This window comes from Mustelus asterias, chromosome 13, assembly GCF_964213995.1.
Source record: "Mustelus asterias chromosome 13, sMusAst1.hap1.1, whole genome shotgun sequence".
NCBI classification, from domain to species: Eukaryota; Metazoa; Chordata; class Chondrichthyes; order Carcharhiniformes; family Triakidae; genus Mustelus; species Mustelus asterias.
In genome coordinates this window covers 4,308,689-4,332,514 of record NC_135813.1, presented here as the reverse complement: position 1 = coordinate 4,332,514, position 23,826 = coordinate 4,308,689, and the positions used below count along the sequence as shown (strand labels likewise).

Sequence of the window (23,826 nt, the reverse complement as noted above, 5' to 3'; positions counted from 1 at the left end):
ATGAGATTTTAATGATTTTGATGTTACAAAGTCAGTCTCAAAAATGAGAAAATGATTTCCTGAAATTGGAATGATCGAGCATGGAAGATGGCCATTCATCCCATTGTGCTGGTGTGAGTTGTTTGAAAGAGCTATGTATTTAATCTCAGCCCCAGCCCTGTAAATTTTCCTTCCAGTTTATATCCAAATAGTTTTGACAATTCCGATTGAATCTTCATCCCCCGCCCTTTCAGGCAGTGCATTCCAGATCATAAGTTGTTGCACAAAAAAATGAGTCCTTATGTCACCATTGATTCCTTTGCCAGTCACCTTAAATCTGTTCCTTCTGGGTTATAGCAGAGAAGGAGGCCATTCAGTCCATCTAATCTGTGCCAGCTCTTTTGAACAGCAATTAGTTAGACCCTTTCACTGCCCCTTTTCCAATATTCCTGTAACTCTCTTCCGGCAGTGGTGAGCACTGCTGCTTCACAGCAGCAGGGATCCAGGTTCGATTCCCACCTTGGATCACTGTTTGTGCGGAATCTGCACATTCTCCCCATGTCTGCGTGGGTTTCCTCCGGGTGCTCCGGTTTCCTCCCACAGTCTGAAAGACAAGCTGGTTACGTGCATTGGCCATGTTAAATTCTCCCTCAGTGTACCCGAACAGGCGTCGGAGTGTGATGACTGGGGGATTTTCACAGTAACTTCATTGCAGTGTAAATGTAAGCCTACTTGTGACGCGAATAAATCAGCTTAAACTTCAATTATTTATCTCATTCCCTTTTGTAAGACTTCTGTTAAATCTGCATCCTGATCAGGCAGTGTTTTCGGAATCCTAGCCACTCCTTTTTAAAAAAACAGCTTCTCCTCATGTCGACTGTTTAACCATTCTGAGGGTTTTTTGGGTGCGGCGGGGGACGGGGCTGGGGGCAAGGTAGTAATCATAGAATCCTACAGTGCAGAAGGAAGCCATTCGGCCCATCGAGCCTGCACCAACCACAATCCCACGCAGGCCCTATCCCTGTAGCCCCATGCATTTACCTTACCTAGTCCCCCTGACACTAAGGAGCAATTTAGCATGGCCAATCCACCTAACCCACACATCTTTGGACTAACTAACCTGTTTTTGTTTGTATAAAACTCAAGTGGGAAATGTGTAGATTGTTGCAAGCCAGAGTGTGGCGACTAGAACCAAAAGAGAAAATACTAGAAAATCTCAGCAGGTCTGACAGCATCTGTAAGGAGAAAAAAGAGCTGACATTTTGAGTGCAGACCCCGCTCTTTTCTCTCCTTATAGATGCTGCCAAACCTGCTGAGATTTTCCAGCATTTGCTCTTTTGGTTTCAGATTCCAGCATCCGCAGTAATTTGCTTTTATGTGGCGTCTTGTTGAAGTTGTACAAGACATTGGTCAGGCCACACTTGGAATACTGTGCACAGTTCTGGTCACCCTATTATAGAAAGGTTATTATTAAACTAGAAAGAGTGCAGAAAAGATTTACTAGAATGCTACCGGGACTTGATGGTTTGAGTTATAAGGAAAGGCTGGATAGACTGGGACTTTTTTTCTCTGGAATGTAGAAGACTGAGGGGTGATCTTATAGAGGTCTATAAAATAATGAGGGGCACAGATCAGCTAGATAGTCAGTATCTTTTCCCAAAAGGGAGGGGAGTCTAAAACTAGAGGGCATAGATTTAAGGTGAGAGGGGAGAGTTACAAAATGGTCCAGAGGGACAATTTTTTCTCAGAGGGTGGTGAATGTCTGGAACAAGCTGCCAGAGGCGGGTTCAATTTAGTCTTTTAAAATGCATTTAGACAGTTAGATAGGTAAGATGGGTATAGAGGGATATGGGCCAAATGGGATTAGTTTAGGGGTTTTAAAAACAAAGGGCGGCATGGACAAGTTGGGCCGAAGGGCCTGTTTCCATGCTGTAAACCTTTATGACTAAGGATTTTCACAGTAACTTAATTGCAGTGTTAGTGTAAATCTACCTGTGACATTGAAGTCTCACATGTTTCGTGATTCCTCCCTCCCGAGCTCCATTTGCCAGTTTCTGTGGATCAGAAACACAAGGCTGAGCTTTGACTGGCTTTTATTAAAGCCTGTGTGGGTGGCTCCAGTCTGCTGATGTCACCCATGGAAGCCAGGCAAGAGCTTCAAAGGGCTTCATTGTTGGATGTGTAACGTAAGCAAGTCTCCCAGTGCTGGGGGTGTGTGTGTGTGTGTGTTAGAGAGCTCAGGAAAAGCAGGCTCATATGTCTCGCACAGTCTCTCCACTGCTCCGAACAGCTAATTCGCCCAAGAAAGTGAAGTTGGGTTTGAGTTACTGCTGCGAGAAAATGGGTGCGGTGCATGTTCGCTAAGCTTCAGTTCAGACTGCAGACCAGAGGAAAAAAAGTTTTCCCTCTTAAATCAAACACTGAGCGCCTCACTCCCCACCCCCCTCCCCCTCTTTCTGCTTTTGGATGTGAGGCAGACAGCCCTGAGCAGGGTTTGGAGTTGGAATTCTTTTCACTAAACGTGGGGAGACTACTTCTAAAGCAAGAAAGAAGGGGGAAAAAGAAACGGAAAAAAAAAGGAATCACTTCGAATTGAAGTTTAACAAATGAAAATGCTGGAGATTTGCCGTAAGCTGGTGGGGTGTAAATCAAGGAAGACTCTGTCTGCTTCATCCAGCTGCTACCTGGAAGGTAAGGCTTTCGAGTGCCCCAGGAATTGAGAGAGGCCCTGAAATGAATTCCTCAACTCTCTTTTTTGCAGTGGCCTCTTCTCTCATGTGACTGAGGGAGACAGAGTGGGGGAGATAGCAGCTTGCGTCCGCTTTAGACGCAAACAGCTGAATTTGGGAAGACATTTTGCTCTTTTGCCTGAGTAGAAAACTTCAATACTTGTGTGTTTCCACCCCCTCCCCACGTGTAAGCTTTCCTCCGAATTGAAATGGTTACTTTTTTAACCCCGAGTGTAGATTGCTCAACCGGTTATAAAATGGGAGCTTTCTTAATGTCAGAGGCAAAGCTATGTGAAGAATGTTAGTGTGCCAGAAAGAGAAAAAAAAATTAGCCCGTTGGGGAAAATATATAGCTCTTGAAGCGTGTTCCGTTGATGTGTAGTAATTAATTCCTATTGATTTTTTTTTTGTATGGCTTTCACTGACAACATTCCCTGAAGCTTCTTGATTTGGGCTGTAGCAGACAATTGAAATGTGCTGTAATATTTGGCTTCCAACTGTTTGGTCTTTCAGAGAGTCAGTGGCACTTCAATGGGCCGAATGGTTGCCTCCTGCACGATAGAGATTCTAAATAAGAGCAAGAGTTGGCCATTTAGCCCCTCGAGCTCTCTGCCATTCAGTGGGATCATGGCTGATTGTACACTCCAACGCCGTTTTTCTGCATTATTTCCACATAGAATCCTTCAGTGCCGAAAGAGGCCATTTGGCCCATCAAATCTGCACCGACCACAATCCCACCCAGGCCCTATCCCCACTACCCCATGCATTTACCCTAGTTAGTCCCCCCCGACACTGAAGCAATTTAGCCCTTGATGTTTTTAATATGTAGAAATCTATTGATGTCAGTCTTGAACATACTTAATGACTAAGCCTCTAAGGCACTGTGGGACAGAAAATTCCAAAGATTCACCGACAGGAATTCCAAAGATTTTGGTTTTGACTAATCGGCTGATTTGAGTCTGACAGAGTTAGGCTCCTGGCTTCCATTGTTTTCTTGTAGAACAGTATCCAAAGGTGTAGCTTGGTACAGAACTTGCAAAATAGCTCCATCCATTCTTTTAAGTTTAATGTTTATTTATTAGTGTCATAAATAGGCCTACATTAACAATGTAGTTAATGCAATGAAGTTACTGTGAAAATCCCCTTGTTGCCACACTCCGGCACTTGTTCGGGTACACTGAGGGAGAATTTAGCATGGCCAATGCACCTGACCAGCACGTCTTTCGGACTGTGGGAGGAAACCAGAGCACCTGGAGGAAACCCATATAGACACGGGGAGAACATGCAGACTCCGTACAGACACTATCGCAAGCCGAGAATCGAAGAGGAGTCCCTGGCACAGTGAGGCAGCAGTGCTAACCACTGTGCCATCATGCCGCCCATTCTTTAATTTGATTTATTATTGTCACATGTATTCGTATACAGTGAAAAGTATTGTTTCTTGCATGCTATACAGACAAGCATACTGTTCATAGAGAAGAAAATGAGAGAGTGCAGAATGTAGTGTTACAGTCATAGCTAGGGTGTAGAGAAAGATCAACTTAATGCAAAGTAGGTTCATTCAAAAGTCTGATGGCAGCAAGAAAGAAGTTGTTCTTGAGTTGGTTGATGCTGACTTTTATGTCTTTTCCCCAGTGGAATGGAGCATGTCTGGGGTGCGTGGGGTCCTTAATTTGCTGGCTACTTTACCGAGGCAGTGGAAAGTGTAGACCGAGTCAATGGATGGGAGGCTGGTTTGCGTGATGGATTGGGCTACATTCACGACTGTAGTTTTTTGCGGTCTTGGGCAAAGCAGGAACCATACCAAGCTGTGATACAACCAGAAAGAATGCTTTCTACGGTGCATTTGTAAAAGTTGGTGAGAGTCGTAGCTGACATGCCAATTTTCCTTAGTCTTCTGAGAAAGTAGAGGCGTTGATGGGCTTTCTTAACTATAGTGTCGGCATGAGGGGTCCAGGACAGGTTGGTGATAATCTGGACGTCTAAAAACTACAAGTTCTCGACCATTTCGGCTTCGTCCCCATTGATGTAGACAGAGGCATGTTCTCCACTACGCTTCCTGAAGTGCGATGACAATCTCCTTAGGTTTTGTTGACATTGAGGGAGAGATTTTTGTCATCGCACCAGATTCTCTATTTCATTCCTGTACTCTGTCTCGTCATTGTTTTAGATCCGACCCACTAAGGTGGTGTCGTCAGCAAACTTGAAAATTGAATTGGAGGGGAATTTTGCCACACAGTCAGCGGTGTATAAGGAGTATATTACAGGACTGAGAACACAGTCTTGTGGGGCACCAATGTTGAGGATAATCATGGAGGTGGTGATGTTGCCTATCCTTACCGATTGCTGTCTGTGGGTTAAGAAGTCTAGAATCCAGTCACAGAGGGAGGAGGTGAGGCCCAGGCCACGGAGTTTGGAGATGAGTTTTGTGGGAATAATGGTGTTGAAGGCTGGGCTGTAATCAATAAATAGGAGTCTGACATCGGTGTCTTTGTCATCTAGGTGTTCTAGAGTTGAGTGCTGAGCCAGGGAGATGGCATCTGTGTGCTTTCTCATAATTCAGGTGATGCACTGTTTTCCTAAGGTCTGGTATATTATGCCATGAATAATACTAAAATTGGATTTGTATGTAATCTTTAAGAGCTGTAAGTGCTTCATCCTGAGGTATGGTACAGGTTTGTTAATGTTGGATATATTCTCTTGGAGATTGTGAACTAATTGTAAATCCTTGGCTTCTCAAGGTCAGTAAAAATAACAGAAAATGATGAGTTTTGTCTCTTGAATGTTCTCAGTTCAAAGTGTCCATTTTTAAAATAAAAATTGCACCTCTGTCAAGCGCTTTGAGATATTTTCAGGTTAAAAGTTTGATGTAAATGCAAGTTGTTGTAACTTTGTATTGGTGAAGAGTTAATTGCAAAACTTTAGAATCTATAACTATTTTTGCCCAGTATTACTAATTCTTCCAAAAGCAGTAGAACTTTAAAAAAAAACTATTTAGGAGATCTGGATGTTGCTGACTGGGCCAGCATTTATTGCCCCTGTCTAGTTGCCCTTGAGAAGGTGGTGGTGAGCTGCCTTCTTGAATTGTTGCAGTCCTGACTCTTGGAAATAACCTACCTGTCAAGGTAACAGGTGAATGTTACTCATCCACTTCAGACATTTGATTGCTTTGTGAATGCCTAAGAGTAAATATGGTTTGCCCCTCAGCATAGACAGAGGGAAACTTGCTGACGCTTCCTCTGATCAGAATCTATATTTGCAGCGGATAGGTTGATGGATTATTTGGTTTGATAAGGTGGGAATGTTAGGAATCTGGCAGATGTAGCAAATAGGTAGTTGACCCCTTGCTGAATAAATATCAAGACAAAACACATTTGCAGCGAGGCAGCAAATATTTTTCAGCTAAACAGCTTCTTATTTCGGAGACTTCAATTTTTACTTTTAACATGCAGGAACATGTGACAGTCTGCTGAGCAAATTAGTTTGGTCCACAGCACTTATCAATTGAATCTGTTGTCTTAGTTCTGAAATAGTGGTTTTCAAACATTTCTTCTTCTCTGGGGGAGGGAGGTGTGGAAATCCCTAAACCTTTCCAGGTTTGCCACACCCTCAAGGAACTCAGTCCCAGCTTCTGAAAGTGTCAGTTGTCTGATGGAAAACGGCTTTGCGATTACAAAAAGCGAGTTTTATGAACAGGTAGCAGCAGACGCAATACCAAGTTGAGAAAAATTCTGAAATTTGCCATTTTTGGGGACCCTGGTTTGAGAAACAATCTTGTAAAACATTTATATTTTTTTGCTTGCATGTAATTGATGGCACGGTAGCACAGTGGTTAGCACTGCTGCCTCGCAGTCGATTCTAGCCTCGGGTCACTGTCTGTGTGGAGTTTGCACGTTCTCCCCGTGTCTGCGTGGGTTTCCTCCGGGTGCTCCGGTTTCCTCCCACAGCCCAAAGATGTACAGGTTAGGTGGATTGGCCATGCTAAATTGCCCCTGAATGTCAGGGGGGGCTAGCAGGGTAAATAAGTTGGGTTACGGGAATAGGGCCTGGGTGGGATTGTGGTCAGTGCAGACTTGATGGGCCGAATTCCCTCCTGCACTGTAGGATTCTGTGATTGTATGCAGATGATTTTGTGGCGTGAACTTGGTATGAAACCCAAATGCATATCACCCGAGTGTGTTTTATATGAATAGTGTTCCAGAAGTGGGTTTTGACACTTGTTTTTGTGTCTCCCGGCCCTGGTCTGAAGGTTGTGCATTCACTCCAAGAGATTGGAGCACAAATCCTGGCTGGCACTCACCGTCCTTCAGATGAGTTGAGGCTCTGCCTCCTCAAGTGGACATGGAAGATCCCGTGGCAGTATTTCGAGGAAGAGCTGGAGATTTTTGGTATTTTGATCAGCATTTGCCCATCAAGCAGCACCACAAAAAATAAACCATCTGGCCATGATCTCATTGCTGTTTGTGAGAGTTTGCAATGCATACTGGCTGACACATTTCCTACATTACAGCAGGAACCATATTTCAAATGTACTTCACTTGTAAAGTGCTTTGGGATATTCTGAGGTCATGAAAGGTGCTATAGAAAGGCAAATATTTCTTTTTCTTTCTCTGTAAAGGTGGCACAATGGTTATTAGCACTGCTGCCTCAAAGCGCCATGGACCTGGGTACAGTTCCAGTCTTGGGTCACTGTCTGTGCGGAGTTTGCATGTTCTCCCCGTGTCTGCTTGGGTTTCCTCTGGGTGCTCCAGTTTCCTTCCACAGCCCAACGATCATAGAATCCCTACAGTGCAGAAGGAGAGCATTCGGCCCATCGAGCCTGCACTGACAACAATTCCACCCAGGCCCTATCCCTGTAACCCCATGTATTTACCCTGCTAATCCCCCGACCCTAAGGAACGATTGAGCATGGCCAGTCAACCTAACTTTCACATCATTGGACTGTGTGAGGAAACTGGAGCACCCGAAAGTAACCCATGCAGACATGGGGAGAATGTGCAAACTCTGCACAGGCAGTCAGTCAAGCCGGAATTGAACCCAGGTGCCTGGCACTGAGGCAGCAGTGCTAACCACCATGCCACCCCTGTTTGCAGGCATCCCAGAGAGCAAGTGAGAGGAATTTAGAGCACATCTTGAGTGCACATTGGAGGGGTTTACAGGAGATCCTGAGGCAAAGTTGAAAGAATTTTGTGGGATCCAAGAGCAAGATGGAGGGATTAAAGGAGCAGCCAACAATGGTAGAATATGTTGAAGCATAGTGAGGTATTTTGGAGTGCATTAATTACTATAGAGAGCGATGTGGTAACCAATCTGCACCAACAGTATTCCATAAATGAATTTGTTTTTGGTGGTATGTGTTGATGAAGGAATATTGGCTGAAACCAATTCTTATCCAGTGTCACCATGGAATCTTTTATCATCAACCTGAACAAGGATATGAAGAATGGCACTTAATGCGGTGGTCCCTCAGTACAGCACACAGGTGTCAATCCAGATTTTGTGCCTGGTAAATCTGGCAAAGAGGTTGGAATGTTCAACTTTCTAAGCTAGATCTGGTACCCCAAATAATGGACTATTTGGTGCCATCTGACCGAGAGAGGATGGCGAGCCTTTCAACAAAAAACAACTTGCATTTTGTATTGCTCTTTTAATATAATAAAATGTCCCAAAGTCCAATGCAGGAGTGTTGTCAGACAATTTTGACAATGACTCACAAGATGTTAGGACAGGTGACCAAAGGTTTGTAGCTTAACAGAGTAGGGAGAGAAACAGTCAGGGTTAGGGAGTAAATTCAAGGGTTTATGATCAGGCCAACTGAAGGCGCAACCAAATGCACAAGAGGCCAGAAGTAGAGGAATGTAGAGATCTGAGGTTTGTAGTAGATTGTAGAACAAGGTTTCAAACCATCTCCCTTAACATCAAACTGTATACGCCTACAATGTTTTGCAGCTGTTCTATGTTGAACAAGCACAGCACTGATGACCTGGACGTCTAACCAAGGTTTATTAACTGCTGGATTTGGCAGTCAACCTCATGGTCAAAGTTACTGTTGGATAACTCTATGAAACTTGGGTGCACAATGACGTGTAGATCTTCTCTGCAGGTTGCAGAATAAACTAATCAATGATGGCCAATCATGTGTCAGTGATGAGTTGCTCAGATTGTGCGTAAATTTGCTAATGCAATTAAACTGCTTAGCTATTCTATGTTGGCAGTTTCTTAGTGATGCACAGGATTCAGTTAAAGCAGTTATTTGGGACACATTTAATCCGACTTGAATGAAATGGCACTCTCACTCGAGCGGTCCACATTCCTGTTTCTTGGTGCTTTCGAGACCACTCACCAGGAGTAGCAGAGGTGATGACTGGGCAACATGGTCCTGGCAGCAGCCATTGCTGGCGCACCACAACTGGTAAAAAAATATGTAGAATGATTCAGTATGACTCTGGTTTACTTTTCCTCCCCTGGGGAAGATGCCTAACATCCCCTCGGCAGATTTTCACAGTGACTAACGTCAAGGATTGCATGATGGAAACGCTTGAATTTTTTCACCGTGTTGGTATTCCATGGAGCTGTGCCACCATGTCTTCCTATTTGGTTAAGTTTATTCATGCTTTGCGGTGTGCTTCATGTTGCAGGGAACCTTTCTGAGGAACATTTAATGTGTTGAAGGGTCAAATCTGTTACTGAAACTGTCCAGTGCAATGGCAAAACATAGTGCCACAATCATTAAGCATGTGCTGGTTTTTGTGCTGGCCATCTTGCAAGGTTTGGGCACCTTCCCTGTCACCAGGACCTGGAGCTCTGCAACTGCTGGAGCAAGGACCTGTTTGTTTTTTCCAAATATCTTACTATTGAACATGTGAAGGTACCTGTTAGTTTGGCTTAGTGAGTCACACTTTCCGAGTCAGTAGGTTGTGGGTTCAAGTCCTACTGCAGCGACCCAAGCCCAAAATCTAGGTTGGAAATTCCATTGCAGTACTAAGGGGGTACTATATTGTCGGAGGTGCCATCCTTTTAATGAAACATTGAATCAAGACCCTGTCTGCCTCAAGTGGACCTACAATCCCATGACACTATTTTGGAGAAGAACAAGGGAGTTCTCCCATGTCTTCACAATATTTATTCCTCAATCTACATAACTTGAAGCAGCTTCACTGATCATTATCACATTGATGTTGTGGGAATTTGCTGTGTGCAAGTCGGTCGTTGCAATTCCTGCATTTGAACAGTGAACTTCAGAACTAGTTCATTGGTTGTAAATGATTCTGGGACATACTGAGGGCCATGAAAGCTGCTATATAAATGTAAGCTCTCTTTTCACAATTTTCTTAAAATTAGGAGCCTAGGAGGTGATCTTTTAGAAGTGTGTAAGATAGTCAAAGGATGGAAAAGCTCAATCTGTAAAGAAAATAATCTGAAGAGGAGCCCAGAGCTGTAGCTTCCAACAAGAAAAGTGAAACCTAGGACTGGAAGAGTTGGCTGCTGCAATTGAGGAGAGGCTGGAGGGTTATAGCGTCATTCTGGATGGATGTGTTAAGATGGTTGAATGGCCCACCACATTAGTAATTATCCTGCGATTCTCCTAGGTGTGGTATTTATCCACTTCACAAGGAAGTTCAGAATGCCAGTGTATTTTCTAAGTGGTGATAGATCGGGAAATGTTGACATCCAAAGGACCCTGGGTGTCCCTCTGCGCCAATCACTTGACAGCCAGCATGCAGTTGTGGCTAACAATTAGGAAGGCAGATAGCAGGTTGGACTTCATTGCAAGAGGATTTGAGTACAGGAGAAAGGATATCTCACTCCAGAGGGCTTTGGTGAGGCCGCACCTGGAGTATTGTGTGCAGTTTTGGTCTCCTTAGTTAAGAAAATACTTGCCACCGAGGGAGTGCAGTGAAGGTTCCCTGGAATGATCCCTGGGATGACGGGATTGTTTGATGAGAGTCAGGGTTGTCTCGGCCTGTATTCACTCAAGTTTAGAAGAATGAGAGGTGATCTCATTGAAACGTACAAAATTCTGACAGGGCTGAACAGACTGGATGCAGGCATGACGTTCTCCCTGACTAGGCCAGGGGGGAAACAAGGGGTCACAATCTCAGGATACAGGATAGGGGCCATATAGGACTGAGATGAGGAGAAATTTCTTTACCCAGAGGCTGGTGAACCTGTGGAATTCTCTAACACAGAACACTGGAGGCCAAGTCACAAAATATTTAAGAAGGAAATGGGCAGATTTCTAGACACTAAAGATATCACGGGATAAGAGACTGGGAGTATGGCTTTGAAATAAGAGGATCAGCCGTGATCATGTTGAATGGCGGAGCAGGGTTAAGGGGCCGAATGACAACTTCCTACTCCGAGTTTTTATGTTTCTACATTTTTTTGCCCGTTAATTTGCAGGCAGCAACATGCACTTCACTGAAATGTCATTACCCATCTGTGAGGGCAGCACAGCTAGTGGATGTGTGCAGAACTCAGAAGGAGCAGCTGTAAAATCAGAGAACAAAAAAGGCTAGTGACTTCTGTGAAAGGAAATGACTTATTCCTGTGATGAGGCCTTTACGTGGAATTGATGGATATCAAACTAAATATGTAATTGATTTGATTCTTTGTTTTAATTGTCCTTTTGAATTTTGTGTCCTTTTTTTCCCCTTTCTCTTCCTCTCGAGTTTATCTTCACACTGAACTTTTCTGACTGGGGGCGGATGGATGGTGGATCAATTTGCCCGAATGCTGACAACACACCCACCCCCACTTGCAGGACATGCCTTTCCTTTTGAGCTCTTGGGGGAGGTGGGGGGGGATTCTCCGGCCGTTCACTGGCCCCCCCCCGCCGCCACCTTCTCAGCGGCATGGGGTGACTTCAGTGGGAAAATACCGTTGACGGCAGCGGGACCAGAGAATTGTGCCGCCAGTGAACTGTGCACTGCCTCCCGCCACCGAGAAACACGTGGCTGGGAGGCCGGAGAATCTTGCCCCTTGTTTTCTCAGACTATACAACGAAAGCTCAATAAAGCTCCTACTCCCCGTTCGCTGTGTCGCCCTCATGCACAGATGTCAGATGACTCTGATTAAAACTTAGCTCTGTGGGCTGAAACCTGCAGTCTAGCACTGCAGCTGTTAATCCACCAGCGTGCTTCCCTCACCTTATTGTAAGCTCTCTTAGCTGTAATATGCTTTAATTATTTTACTTTTCTTGGTCAGCATTGTTTATTGTGCCTTATGTTTGACATTAATAAAAGCACTGTAATCCACGGGATGTGGGCCAGAATTTACAGGATAGTGGGATCTCTCTTCCATCTTCCGAGGAGTCGACTATGAACTAATAATGGCAGCCCCGGGGCCATTCAGTCCTCCAATGAGTGTTAATTGACTGAAGTTGAGACTTCAGCCCTTCAGTCAGGAGAAAGTTACGCCTCAGAGCTGCTGAGTCTAAGACTCGGGAGTCCAGGAACAAGTCAGTTAAGGGAGTCTCGGGGGCAGGGAAGGGAAATGAGGGATCGTGGAGGCGGGGGCTGCTCTTCCTGCCAGCCTGAATATTGAGGGAAACAGCCCTTAAGTGATCATTCATTGGCCACTTAAGGGCCTCCATTGGGGCAAGGGCAGGCTGGCCCAGTCCTTGCCTGTCTCTCTGTAAATTTTACAGCAAGGTCAGGGTGCGGGAGTCCAGTAGATGTGCCATCCGAAGAATTTTCCAGCCACTCGGTCTACAAACCCACTGGCTAACTTCTGCGTATAAGAGTTTATTACATGTACATTAAAGACATACCTTTAGCTTGCTAGAACCAGCCAGATCCAGCAATTCTCTTTGTCAAATACTGTTCAAGAGCCCGCTTTGTAGTTGCTCCTAAATGCAAGAGAATGGCAAGCATTGACATCAGTTTTTTTGATGTGTGATTAGCAATTTATTGAGGAATTTCAGGAATGTGCAACAGTTGCTGAGTAAGTATCTTAGGAATCGATCGATCTGTTTAATGCAATGCCAGGAAATGAGTTCTAGATTTGTGAACTGCTCTGCTAACGGTGAACCCGTCACATAGAAGTTAGTCATGGGCTGTGTGATTGTACTGTACAGTTCAAATTAATCTGCTGGAGTTTACTGTTATGTGCAGGAGCAAGATTTATAAAAGCAGCGGCTTGTTTGAACAATGCAGATGTCAAATGTTTCAATGATTCATAGCGTTATCCTGAGTCACAGGTTGTAGATTCAAGTCCCATTCCAGACTTCGGTGTATTGTCCAGGCTGACACTCCCAATGCAGTGCTGAGGGAATGCTGCACTGTTGGAGGGGGCACCGCTCGGTGGAAGTAAAAGATTGCACAGCAGTATTTCAAACGAGCAAGGAAATCCATATCCTGGCTAATATTTCTCAAAAGCCAGATTATCTGGATATTTATCATGTTTTTCAGCGGCTTGTTTGTGATGTATTTGCCTAGATTACAACAGCGCCTTCACTTCAAAGTAATGCATTGTGTATGAAGCACTCTGAGATTTGTTTGAAAGTTGTGATATGGTGGAGTTATAAGTGCAAGTCTTTCTTTCTTAAGCCAAGTTAAATAATCCATTCCACTCCCTTTATCAGCAGGAAATAAATTTAAGTGTTGCTGCTGTCAAACCAATTATTGGGTGGCACAGTGGTTAACACTGCTGCCTCACAGCACCAGGGACCCAGGTTCAATTCTGGTCTCGGGTCACTGTCTGTGTGGTGTTTGCACATCCTCCCTGTGCCTGCGTGAGTTTCCTCCGGGTGCTCCGGTTTCCTCCCACACTTGAAAGATGTGTGGGTTAGGTGGATTGGCCATGCTGAATTGCCCCTTAGTGTCAGGGACGAGCATGGTAAATACATGGGATTACAGGGATAGAGCCTGGGTGGGATTGTTGTCGGTGCAGACTCGATGTACCGAATGGCCGCCTCCTGCACTGTAGAGCTTCTATGATTCTATTCTATGATTCTAAGTAGTTTGATTCTCAACACATGCTGTTTACCACAATACTCAGTGCTAGAACATGGTAATTGATGTTTGACTGATGTCCTTCATTTCATTTATCGACATTCTTGGCCTCAGTGGAGAGGTTGAACACAAATGAAATTTCCACATTTACTTCATTGCTAAAACTGCTTCCAAAAAGCTCAATTTCCATTTTTGTGCCAAATGCTGTTTCTCGACCCGGTTTCATATTGCCCTGCCCCTCCCTGAAGTTGTTGGCTTCTTGATGTGCTATTCGATGGTGCATAACGATCAACCTATGATTCTATGAACCTTGCAGTCCCCTGCAGAAGTGGCCTTTAAAATATGAGCTACTGGAGTGGACTGGGGAGGGAGAAGGCTGGATGTTACCACAGCCAAGTCTTATCCTGTCATTGACTAATATGCACAGCTGCACACTTCCAGCAAGCGTCCCTGGATAGTAATAAGGACTGGAATCCCTGGCTAGCATTCTCTTTACTCGCCCAAGGTTGCTAAGGTAAATTGTTGCTGTCCTGAACGTTTCAGGTTGATATTGACGAACTCAGCCATTCCAATGGAAGCTGCTACCTTCTTGGTTTGTGTGGTTTCGCTCTTTACTGCTGTAATCAGTAGAAGGATTGGAAAAGCTGTGCCAAATGCTTCTCTTTCTCTCAACCCCGTGAAGCTCAACAGTGTCCAAGACATGTATACTATTTTCACATCTGTGAAAGCTCATCTAACACCTCTTTTATGCTCAATCCCTTCCTTAGCTTTATTCTCCCGAGTTGTCTCTCCGACCCAATGCTTGATTTGAAATCTATTGTATTTTTGTTTCTCCTGACCATTTCTCAGAAACCATGCGGAGTGTTATATAATAGGAAATGGTTCACTCCCACAGTTACCCAGTGTTAATCATCAGTGTGTTCGTTATCTCTTGTGTTGACTCTTTGGTTCACAGCTCTTTCTCCATAACTTTTCTTTCAAATATTTATCTGATTCTCTTTTGAATGTTACTGAATTTACTTCCATTGCTTTTTCATGAAATAGAATCCCTACAAATCCAAAGATGTGCGAGTTAGGTGCATTGGCCATGCTAAATTGCCTCTTTGTCCCGGGATGTGTAGGTTAGCGGGGTAAATATGTGGGATTAAGGGGATCGGTCCTGGATGGGATTGTTGCTGGTGCAGACTGGATGGGCCAAATGGCCTCCTTCTGCACTGTAAGGTTTCTATGATTCAGTGATGCAATGCAGAAAGATGCAATTTAGCCCATTGAGTCTGCACCAACTCTCTGAAAGAACATCCCACTGTCATGTGTTATCCTTGTCTTATCCCAAAGAGCACTCTTCAGACTGTATGTGTTTGGATGTGTTGTTCTACTTGCTGCAACTTCTGTCCTAGTAAACTACTACGCCATGCTCCACATAGATTTCTACTCTCCCTGTAACCTGTGCATTTACCATGGTTAATCCATCGAACCTGCACATCCCTGGGCACTAAGGGGCAATTTAGAATGGCCAATCCACCTAACCTATACATCTTTGGACTGTGGGAGGAAACCGGAGTACCCGGAGGAAACCCACACAGACACGGGGAGAATGTGCAGACTCCATACAGTTCAGGCAACACTTTGCCGATCACAGCAACCTGAGCGATAAAAGTTTTTATAAGCTCCTTCATGTCACCTCTGGTTCTTTTGCCAATCACATTAAATCTGTGTCCTCTGGTTACTGACCTTTCGCCACTAAAACAATTTTTCTGCTTTATTTACTCAGACTTTAAAGTTTATGTTCCACCAAGTGATAGTTACAGATGGATAGCTTGCACGTAGTTACATATAGGTGCAATGATGGGCCATGTCTGCAGCAGGCATTGATGCATATTTAAAATTAGACCCCGTAGTTAGCAACAGTGACCAGGATTTGATATGCAGCATCTGTGGTGTCTTTGTGTGTATTGAAAAGTGTGTTGGAAATGTTTGGGTAAATCTAACTTGTATCTTGTTAATGTTCTTCTCTTCCTTCATCTTTTTGCAAAATCAACCGTGAAAACAATTATTTTTTCAAGAAAGGGCTGTGTTTGAGAGTTTCCAGTCAGGGTCAATAGGTGTCACTGGCATGAAATAAGTTGAAATAAATATTTGGTGTTTAAGTTAGTTTTTATTCTGTGTCTCAGCTTGTCTCACTTTTAAAATTAAACAATGAACAGCCGTACGTTTGCACTTTTCAATTTGAAGCACTCCTGTCGGCAGTCTGTTACTTTATACAATTTGCTTCTCCCATAACCCCCACATTTGCGAGTAATATTTTGCGTCCTGACATAAAACCATAATTTCTGAATATTAAGCAAAGACTTGGGAGACAGGAACCAGGGCGTTGGTGGTGCAGAAGATAGCTCAGTCCAAGACTAGCAGTTACTGTCAGCTTCCAATCCTTTGACTTAACAAGGAGGAAATTTTTTTTTTTGTTCTGAGCACATTTCGTAAGTTGTAGATAAGTGCGGAATATGGGTGGAAGATTAACATATTTCATTTTGCACTGTTGCTGATCTGTGCAAGTATAGCCAGTCAACTCCTCCCCTCTCTCTCTCTCTCCCCCCCCCGCAACACACACACACCAGCTTAACTTGGTTCAACATATGCTCATACAGCTGATGAGAGGCTGCAATTTAGATTTCCTACAGTTTTTCTCTCTAGCACAAATGACAAGTTATCATATTTACAAGGTAGAAAGACAATTTGCCCCAACTGTTCGAGGTCAGTGTTATGCTTCGTATGAACTTCCTCCCACCTTTATCTAACCCTGATAAATCCACATCCTCTGCCTCAACCGCTGTTACTGTGGCCTGCACCCTCCTGTTCAAATTTTGTGCCTGACTGGAGGCGCGGAGAAATAGAATTGCCTTTTGGTGATCTTGTTCCTTTGGTTTCAAAAGCAGCCATGATGTTTACAGAGACTGGTGTTTTCTGTGACCTTGCGACAATTGTTGAGTTTATCCAGTGTCAACAATGAGAAAGATAACTTGCATATTAATAAAATGTCTTTAATGTTTAAAACAAAAGGCTCAAGACACGTCATAAGTCTGAGGGGAATAGTAAGAAATCTCTCAATTTCAGGTTAAAGTCCAAAAGGTTTATTTGGAATCACGAGCTTTCAGAGCACTGCTCCTTCATCAGAGGGGAGGGGAAAACACTAAAGAAATCCAAACCATTGCCTGGAAGCTCAGTATGTGACTGTGCAGTTGAGTTTCAGGGTTAAAGAGAGTAGGAAAGAAAGAAACTTCAAAGCACAATGAGTGTTTTATTCCTTTTTCTGAAACCTGTCTGTTATGTGCACCTGAAAATGAGAGCTCACACTCTGTGAACCAACAGATGTCCAATACAATATTCAGGGAGTCCTTTTTCAAATGTGACTTCCCCCACGGAGTGTCCAAAGCTCATTTGACAATTGACCAGATTTTTGCTGTGAACCTGATTTTGCCTTCACCTGGCAGTCTACACAGCGCAAGTCAGTCAGTTGCCACCGGCACTGATATGGGCGCTGACCCAGTTCCCCCTCCCTTACCCAGAAAAACCAATGCCATTTTAGCCATTTCAGTGCTGGGATGGCACTTCCCACCATGCACTGGATTTAGCAGCAAGGACTGAAAGTGCATTGGCTTCAAGATCCCCCGTCTGATGTGTGATTTATTTTCTTTATTCACTCTTTCACCTGATGTGGCTATGCCAGCATTTGTTGTTCATCCCTAATTGCCCTTGAGAAGATGATGGTGAGCCACTTTCTTAAACTGCTGAGTCCCTGTGCGGTTGGAACGCCCAAGTGCTGTTGGAAAGGGAGTTCCAAGGTTTTGACTGAGCAACAGTGAAGGAACAGGGATATATTTCCAAGTCAGGATGGTGAGTGGCTTGGAGGGGAACTTGCAGGTGGTGGTATTCCCATGCATCTGCTGCCCTTGTCCTTTGAGGTGGTAGAGTTTGTGGATTTGAAAGGTGTTGTCGAAGGGTCTTTGTATTATCTGACTCCAGTAACATCCAGGTACCAGTTCAATATTTGACCTTCAAATCCCGTTCTGTTAATTACCATTGGTTAAAAATCTGTTATATTAAACCACAGACAACACCCCCACCTCAACCCAACACCACTCATTTAAATTTTACTTGCCCTTTTTTTTTCCCTCTTACTTTGCTTGCTTTCTCTTATTTAGTGTTATCTCTGTTGTATTTATTTATTCAATATTTTACCGTGCTTTCCCATATATTTCCAATCGTCATTTTTTGTTGGTAGCCTATGTAAGGAAGCAACTTTTATACAGACCAATGATCAAGTTCTTGTTTATCTGCTGAAACAACAGTTGTCTGTACTTGTAATTTGATTCTCTAAACTAAAAGTGCGTTTGTAGTATTGTTTCTTTTATATTTCTGTCAACAGCATGGATAATTAATGTGGTGTACACTTGTAACTTTTCTACATTTTAATCTTTTGTATCTGTACATTGTGAGAAAAGGGTAAATAAAAATAATTTCATAAAACTTATATTGAGAAAGCTTCTTCCATATTTTGTGACACAGGTGAGTTGTTAATGTTGAGACGGCTACTGGATGTAACTTCAGGCGAAATTAAGTTTATTTATTAGTATCACAAGTAGGCTCACATTAACACTGCAATGAAGTTACTGTGAAAATCCCCCAGTCGTCACACTCCGGTGCCTGTTCGGGTACACTGAGGGAGGATTTAGCATGGCCATGCACCTAATCAGCGCGCCTTTCGAACTGTGGGAGGAAACCAGAGCACCCGGAGGAAACCCACGCAGACACTAGGAGAATGTGCAGACTCTGCACAGACAGTTATCCAAGCTGGGAATTGAAAAAGGGTCCCTGACGCTGGGACGTAGCAGTGCGAACCATATTATATATATAATGTATATTACAGCCTCTCTCTCTCTCCCACCTGAAGGACAACTTCAGATGGGGATGCTCAAGCATTCACAGGTTAATACAGGAAGTAGAGCTTCAAGCTTTTGGTTGTCGCCCCATTAGATCCTGTAGACGACACAACATTTGAAGTTAAATAGAATTATTAGAGGGTTGTAGCAGAAAGATGGGGGCAGGAACCCGTAGTTGGGAGATGTTGCTTTGATAAATATAAACAGAAAATATTGGAAGCACTCAGCAGGTCAGGCAGCACATGTAGAGAGTGAAATAGCATCAATGTTTATAAGTCTGTGACCTTTTTAGCCAAGGTTAACCTTGTTTCTGTCTCACAGTTGCTACTTGGTGATCTGAGTATTTCCAAAATTTTCTGTCCTTTATTTCAGATTCCTATCACTCACCTCTTGTATTAATGTTCTTTTACTGAAATTTGTGTATAAGCATCTGTTAGCAATCTGATGAGCATGGGGGCAAGTTACAGCTTTGACGATAGTTTTGTAGCAGTCTGAATAGATAATGTTTCGGGACTTTCATTCCACCATGGCATGTAATCAGAGGTGTGCTATTTGCTATTATATAGCACGTTTAGCATGGTAAAATGTCCCAAGTTTCTTCATGGAAGTGTAATCAACGTTTGATACTGAGACATTTAAGACAATCTTGGGCATGTGCTGAAAGCTTAGTCAAAGATAGAGTCTTTGAGACATTAAAAAAAACTTCTCGTGACTAGTAAAAGTCTCAAATATTTTATGTCCAGTGAGGAGCCAATTAAGGAACGCCTTAAAGGAGGAGAGAGTGGTGGAGAGGCAGATAGATTTGGGAAGGAAATTCCAAAGTTTTGGGGATGAGGCAGCTAAAAGCAGGATCACCAATGACGGGGTGAGGAAGTCTGTAGATGAGCAAGATGCCCCCTCCATTGACTCTGTCGACACTTCCCGCTGCCTCGGAAAAGCAGCCAGCATAATTAAGGACCCCACGCACCCCGGACATTCTCTCTCCCACCTCCTTCCATTGGGAAAAAGATACAATAGTCTGAGGTCACGTACCAACCGACTCGAGAACAGCTTCTTCCCTGCTGCCATCGAACCTTTGAATGTACCTACCTCGTGTTAAGTTGATCTGAATCTACACCCTAGCTATAACTGTAACACTACATCCTGCAGACACTCATTTCCTCCTCTATGAACGGTATGCTTTGTCTGTATAGCGCGCAAGAAACAATACTTTTCACTGTATATGAATACGTGACAATAAATCAAATCAAAATTGGTATCGTGTTTTTTCTAGTCAAAACGTTGAAACCCTTTGAAGAGAATTTTTTTGTCCCAAGCTGCCATTCGTTTCTCTGGTTCTCTTTTCACTTGCAGCTGGCAGGGAGTTCAGTCGGCATTCCCATCAATTAGCTGCCGAGGAATTCTTGGAATGTGATTTTGACCAGCTGTAGGGAGGAGGAAGAAAATTAACAGGGTCCCTCATGGGAGGTTCGCACAGGAAGCCTGATCTTTCTTCCTTGCTCTCTCGTGTGATTTTTTTTATTAAAAGAATTTTCAATTTTCGTGCTGGCATTGTGGGCCACATTTAACCTGTAGGAGTTACGTACAAAGGATCCAATTGGAAAAAAATGATTTTCAAGTGATTTCCCACAGTGTTATTGTAATCTGTCAGGTGACCTCACTAGTCAAGTGGCCTGCAGTCAGTTACTGACCCGAGTGTTGCATGAGAAATTCTTTTTGCACTGACACTTCTTGGGTTGTATTCTGGGTGACTTATCCGTGAGCTGTTTCTCTCCTATCACTTATTCAACTGGCAGAATCATAGACCTAACTTTCTGTTTCTCTCCAAATGTTGTTTACCAAGGTAAGGGAGCAGATTTGGTAGTGTATAAACCAGGAACCAAGCTCCAGACCTCTGAACTCTGACCTGAGTAACGGCCATTCCAAAAAGAAGTAATGAAAACCTACTTGGCTGTTGTATTTGGAACGGGGAAGCGGTCCGGGTGGGTTGTGGGGGGAAGGATGGGGGCGAGGGGGGGGAGCTGTGCAGCTGAGACCTGGAGAGCAGAAAATGCTGGAAATACTCAGCAGGTCAGGCAGTAACTGTGGAGAGAGAAACAGAGTTAATGTTTGATGTTTTCTAACCTTGCCCCAGAATTGGAAATAGAGGTGTAACAGATTTTAAGTGTGAGCAGACGTAGGGAAGGGGGTGGGGGAGAGAGAAAGCAATGAAGGTTAACAAGGTCAAAGAAAGGAAGTCGAAATCCTGTTGGAGAGAGGAGCAGATCTCTGCTTCAAGGTGGACCTTCCTGGGATAGAAGTGGCAGGGAGTTAAACATTAACACAAGGAAAATACTGTGGATGTTGTAAATCTGAAATAAAAACAGAAAATTCTGGAAGAGGAGATTGGAACGGAAAAGAATAAAAATATATTGCATTTACTTTGTTGATTATTAGCTGGGCCAATGGCAATATGTTGGCCAAAAATGCAATAACATTTCGAGGCCGTAATATTTTCATTTTTTTTTAAACTTGCCATTTTGCAAGCTTTAAACTTGAAATATAGAGACAGAGAAGAAATTCCTGTTGAGTCAGGGATGCTGTCATTGCCACCATCTTCAAGAAAGGAGACAAAGTGGATTGTGGAAACTACTGAGGAATCTCCCTTCTCTCCATCACCGGGAATATCATTGCCCGAACTCTCGCTAGCCACCTTCCCCCCCAGCCTTTGAAGTAATCCTTCCAGAAAACCAGAGTGGCTTCCAACCAAACCATGGAACAGTGGACCTGATTTTCACCACTCGACAACTTCAAGAGAAATGCCAGGATCAACATCAATCACTCTACCTGGCCTTCGTCACTCTGACCAAGGCTTTTGACTCGGAATTGCTATGGAAGACCCTGTCAAAGACCAGCTATCCAGAGAAATTCATGAACGTCGTCCAACTCCTCCACGACAAGATGTCAGTGGCAGTCATCACTGATGGAAGTAAGACAGAAATCTTTGCGATCAAGACTGGTGTCAAGCAGGGATGTGTCATCACCCTCCCCCTTTTCTCCATCTTCATCGCTACCATCCTTCAACTTGCCAAGAACAAGCTTCCCAGTGGAGTGGACATCATGTACGGGATGGACGGAAGACTTTTCAACTTCAACCGCTCGAAATCCAAGAAGGAAACAACACTGACATCGCTTGTGGAACAGTATGCGGATAACATCACCATCTCCGCGCTCTCAAGAGAATCTCCAAGTCTTGCTTGACACCTTCGCAGAAGCATACCGAAAAATTAGCCTCAACATCAAGGAGACTGAAGTCCTTTACCAACCTCCCCCCAGGGCAACATCCGATCTCTCCCTTTATCAGGATCAATGCAGTAACCCTCCCAAACTTAGAACATTTCCCCTGCAGCTGCCTCTCATCAAAGGCTGCCGTTGATGCAGAGATCCAACATCACAATCAATTTGTGAGCGCTGCCTTTGGATGCCTAAGGATGAGAGTCTTTGCCCATGACATTTGTGCTGACACCAAGATCCTTGTGTAAAAGGCAGTCATCCTCCCAACTCTTCCATACGACTGAGAAACTTGGACGACACACAGACGCCACCTCAAGGCCCTGGAGAGGTATCGTCAACACCGTCTGAGACGGATTCTCTGCATCAGTTGGGAGGACAGGCAACTAACACCGGCATCCTTGGAAGGAGCCAAGGGCAGCAGCATCGAAGCTATGAACATCTGAAACTGATGCTGCAGGGCCGACTATGTGCTTAGGATGTCAGAGTCCCGACTGCCGAAGCAAGTCATCTTCGTCCAGCTCAAGTAAGGCTCCCATACAAGAGGACGACAGAAGAAGCGCTTCAGAGACACCATGAAGGCTTACCTCAAGAAATGCAACATAGACGTCAACGCCTGGGAGATCCTTGCTCTGAAGGCACCTACTTGGAGGAATCTCCTGATTGAACACAATTCTTCCAGGACACACAATGGCAAGAGGAAGCCTGGAAAAGGACCCTGAGAAAAGTTTCTCAGTGATTGAGAGTCCAAGGACTGAACCCACCTCCCAGAAACACTTGTCAAGTGTGCGGTCGAAGATACGGCTCCAGTATTGGGCTTATCAGCCACGCAAGAACCCACAGAATCCATGGCCGATAACACGGAGTTTCTTCGGTGGACAATCACACACACTCGCGAGTAATTGCCAAAGAATTTGGCCAAAAATGCAGTAACGTTTCAAGGATGTAAAAAAAACTTGATATTTCGCAAGCTTGAAACGTGTCCAAAATAGCACCCATAACGAGGGAAGATCAGCTGATTATTTGATCGGTGTTGATAAGCAAAAAAAATTCTTCATGGTGTGAATTGAAACACTTTTGATATGAAGCCTTTTCAGGTCTGGTGTAACACGATGCAGGGTAAAAGCTAACATCCTGAGTCCAGCACTCAATCTTCACCCTCCTCCCCTCCAGTGTGATATTTCCTTTCCCAGACTTTTCCTTTGAAACTGCTAATTGATATCCAAATTACAGATTGTGATGCCTGTTTCACTTTTATGGGTGGTGGTTTCCAGCCCTGTAGGTTTGGCCTAAATTCCACATGCAAGGACCCCAGAGGAGGCAAGATGCTGTTCTAACCTCCGACACCACCCAGTCCTCCTCGGCAGGGACAGCCGAACTGAAGCTGTGCTCTTTTTCTGTCACCTTGGAGACACGACAAGCCTCCTTCGCAAATAAGGCAATTCCTTGCTATTTGTTGCTCTCTTCTCTTTTGAAATTCGGACATGCAGAATCAGGAAATTGTTTTCTAACACCTTGGGGAGGGGGATGGCCTAGTGGTATTATCGTTAGACTATTAATCCAGAAATTCAGTTGATGTTTTGGAGACCCGGGTTCGAATCCCGCCACGGCAGATGGTGGAATTTGAATTCAATAAAAAAAATCTGGAGTTAAGAATGTCGCTTGTCGGAAAAACCCATTTGGTTCGTTAAAGTCCTTTAGGGTAGGAAGTCTGCCTTCCTTGCCTGGCCTGGCCTACATGTGACTCCAGAGCCACAGCAATGTGGTTGTCTCTCATCTGCCCATGGGCAGTTCAGGATGGGCAGTAAATGCTGGCCCAGCCAGCGATGTCTATGTCAAAAAAAAAATCTGTTTCATCTTTCAAAATGGCTGGGAAAAATCTATTTTAAAGCTGGTAGGTTATGGAATTGATTTCTTGTGCCAAATGCCAAAAAGACTTGCCTTGCAAAAGTACCA

The 23,826-nt window shown here is 44.0% G+C and overlaps 1 protein-coding gene across 3 annotated transcripts in view; it reads left to right on the top strand.

Annotated features, from left to right (window-relative positions):
• Nucleotides 1–23,826, top strand: part of abl1 (c-abl oncogene 1, non-receptor tyrosine kinase) — a 176,006-nt gene that overhangs the window by 75,659 nt on the left and 76,521 nt on the right. Inside the window, exon 1 of one of the 3 annotated variants that reach the window (XM_078226239.1) lies at nucleotides 2,176–2,670. The exons of the other annotated variants lie outside the window; for them this stretch is intronic. Within the exon in view, the coding sequence (XP_078082365.1) occupies nucleotides 2,586–2,670 (85 nt within the window). The 5' untranslated portion in view covers nucleotides 2,176–2,585. Of the gene's footprint in view, nucleotides 1–2,175; nucleotides 2,671–23,826 lie in introns of those variants that run through there. 3 annotated transcript variants of the gene reach the window in all.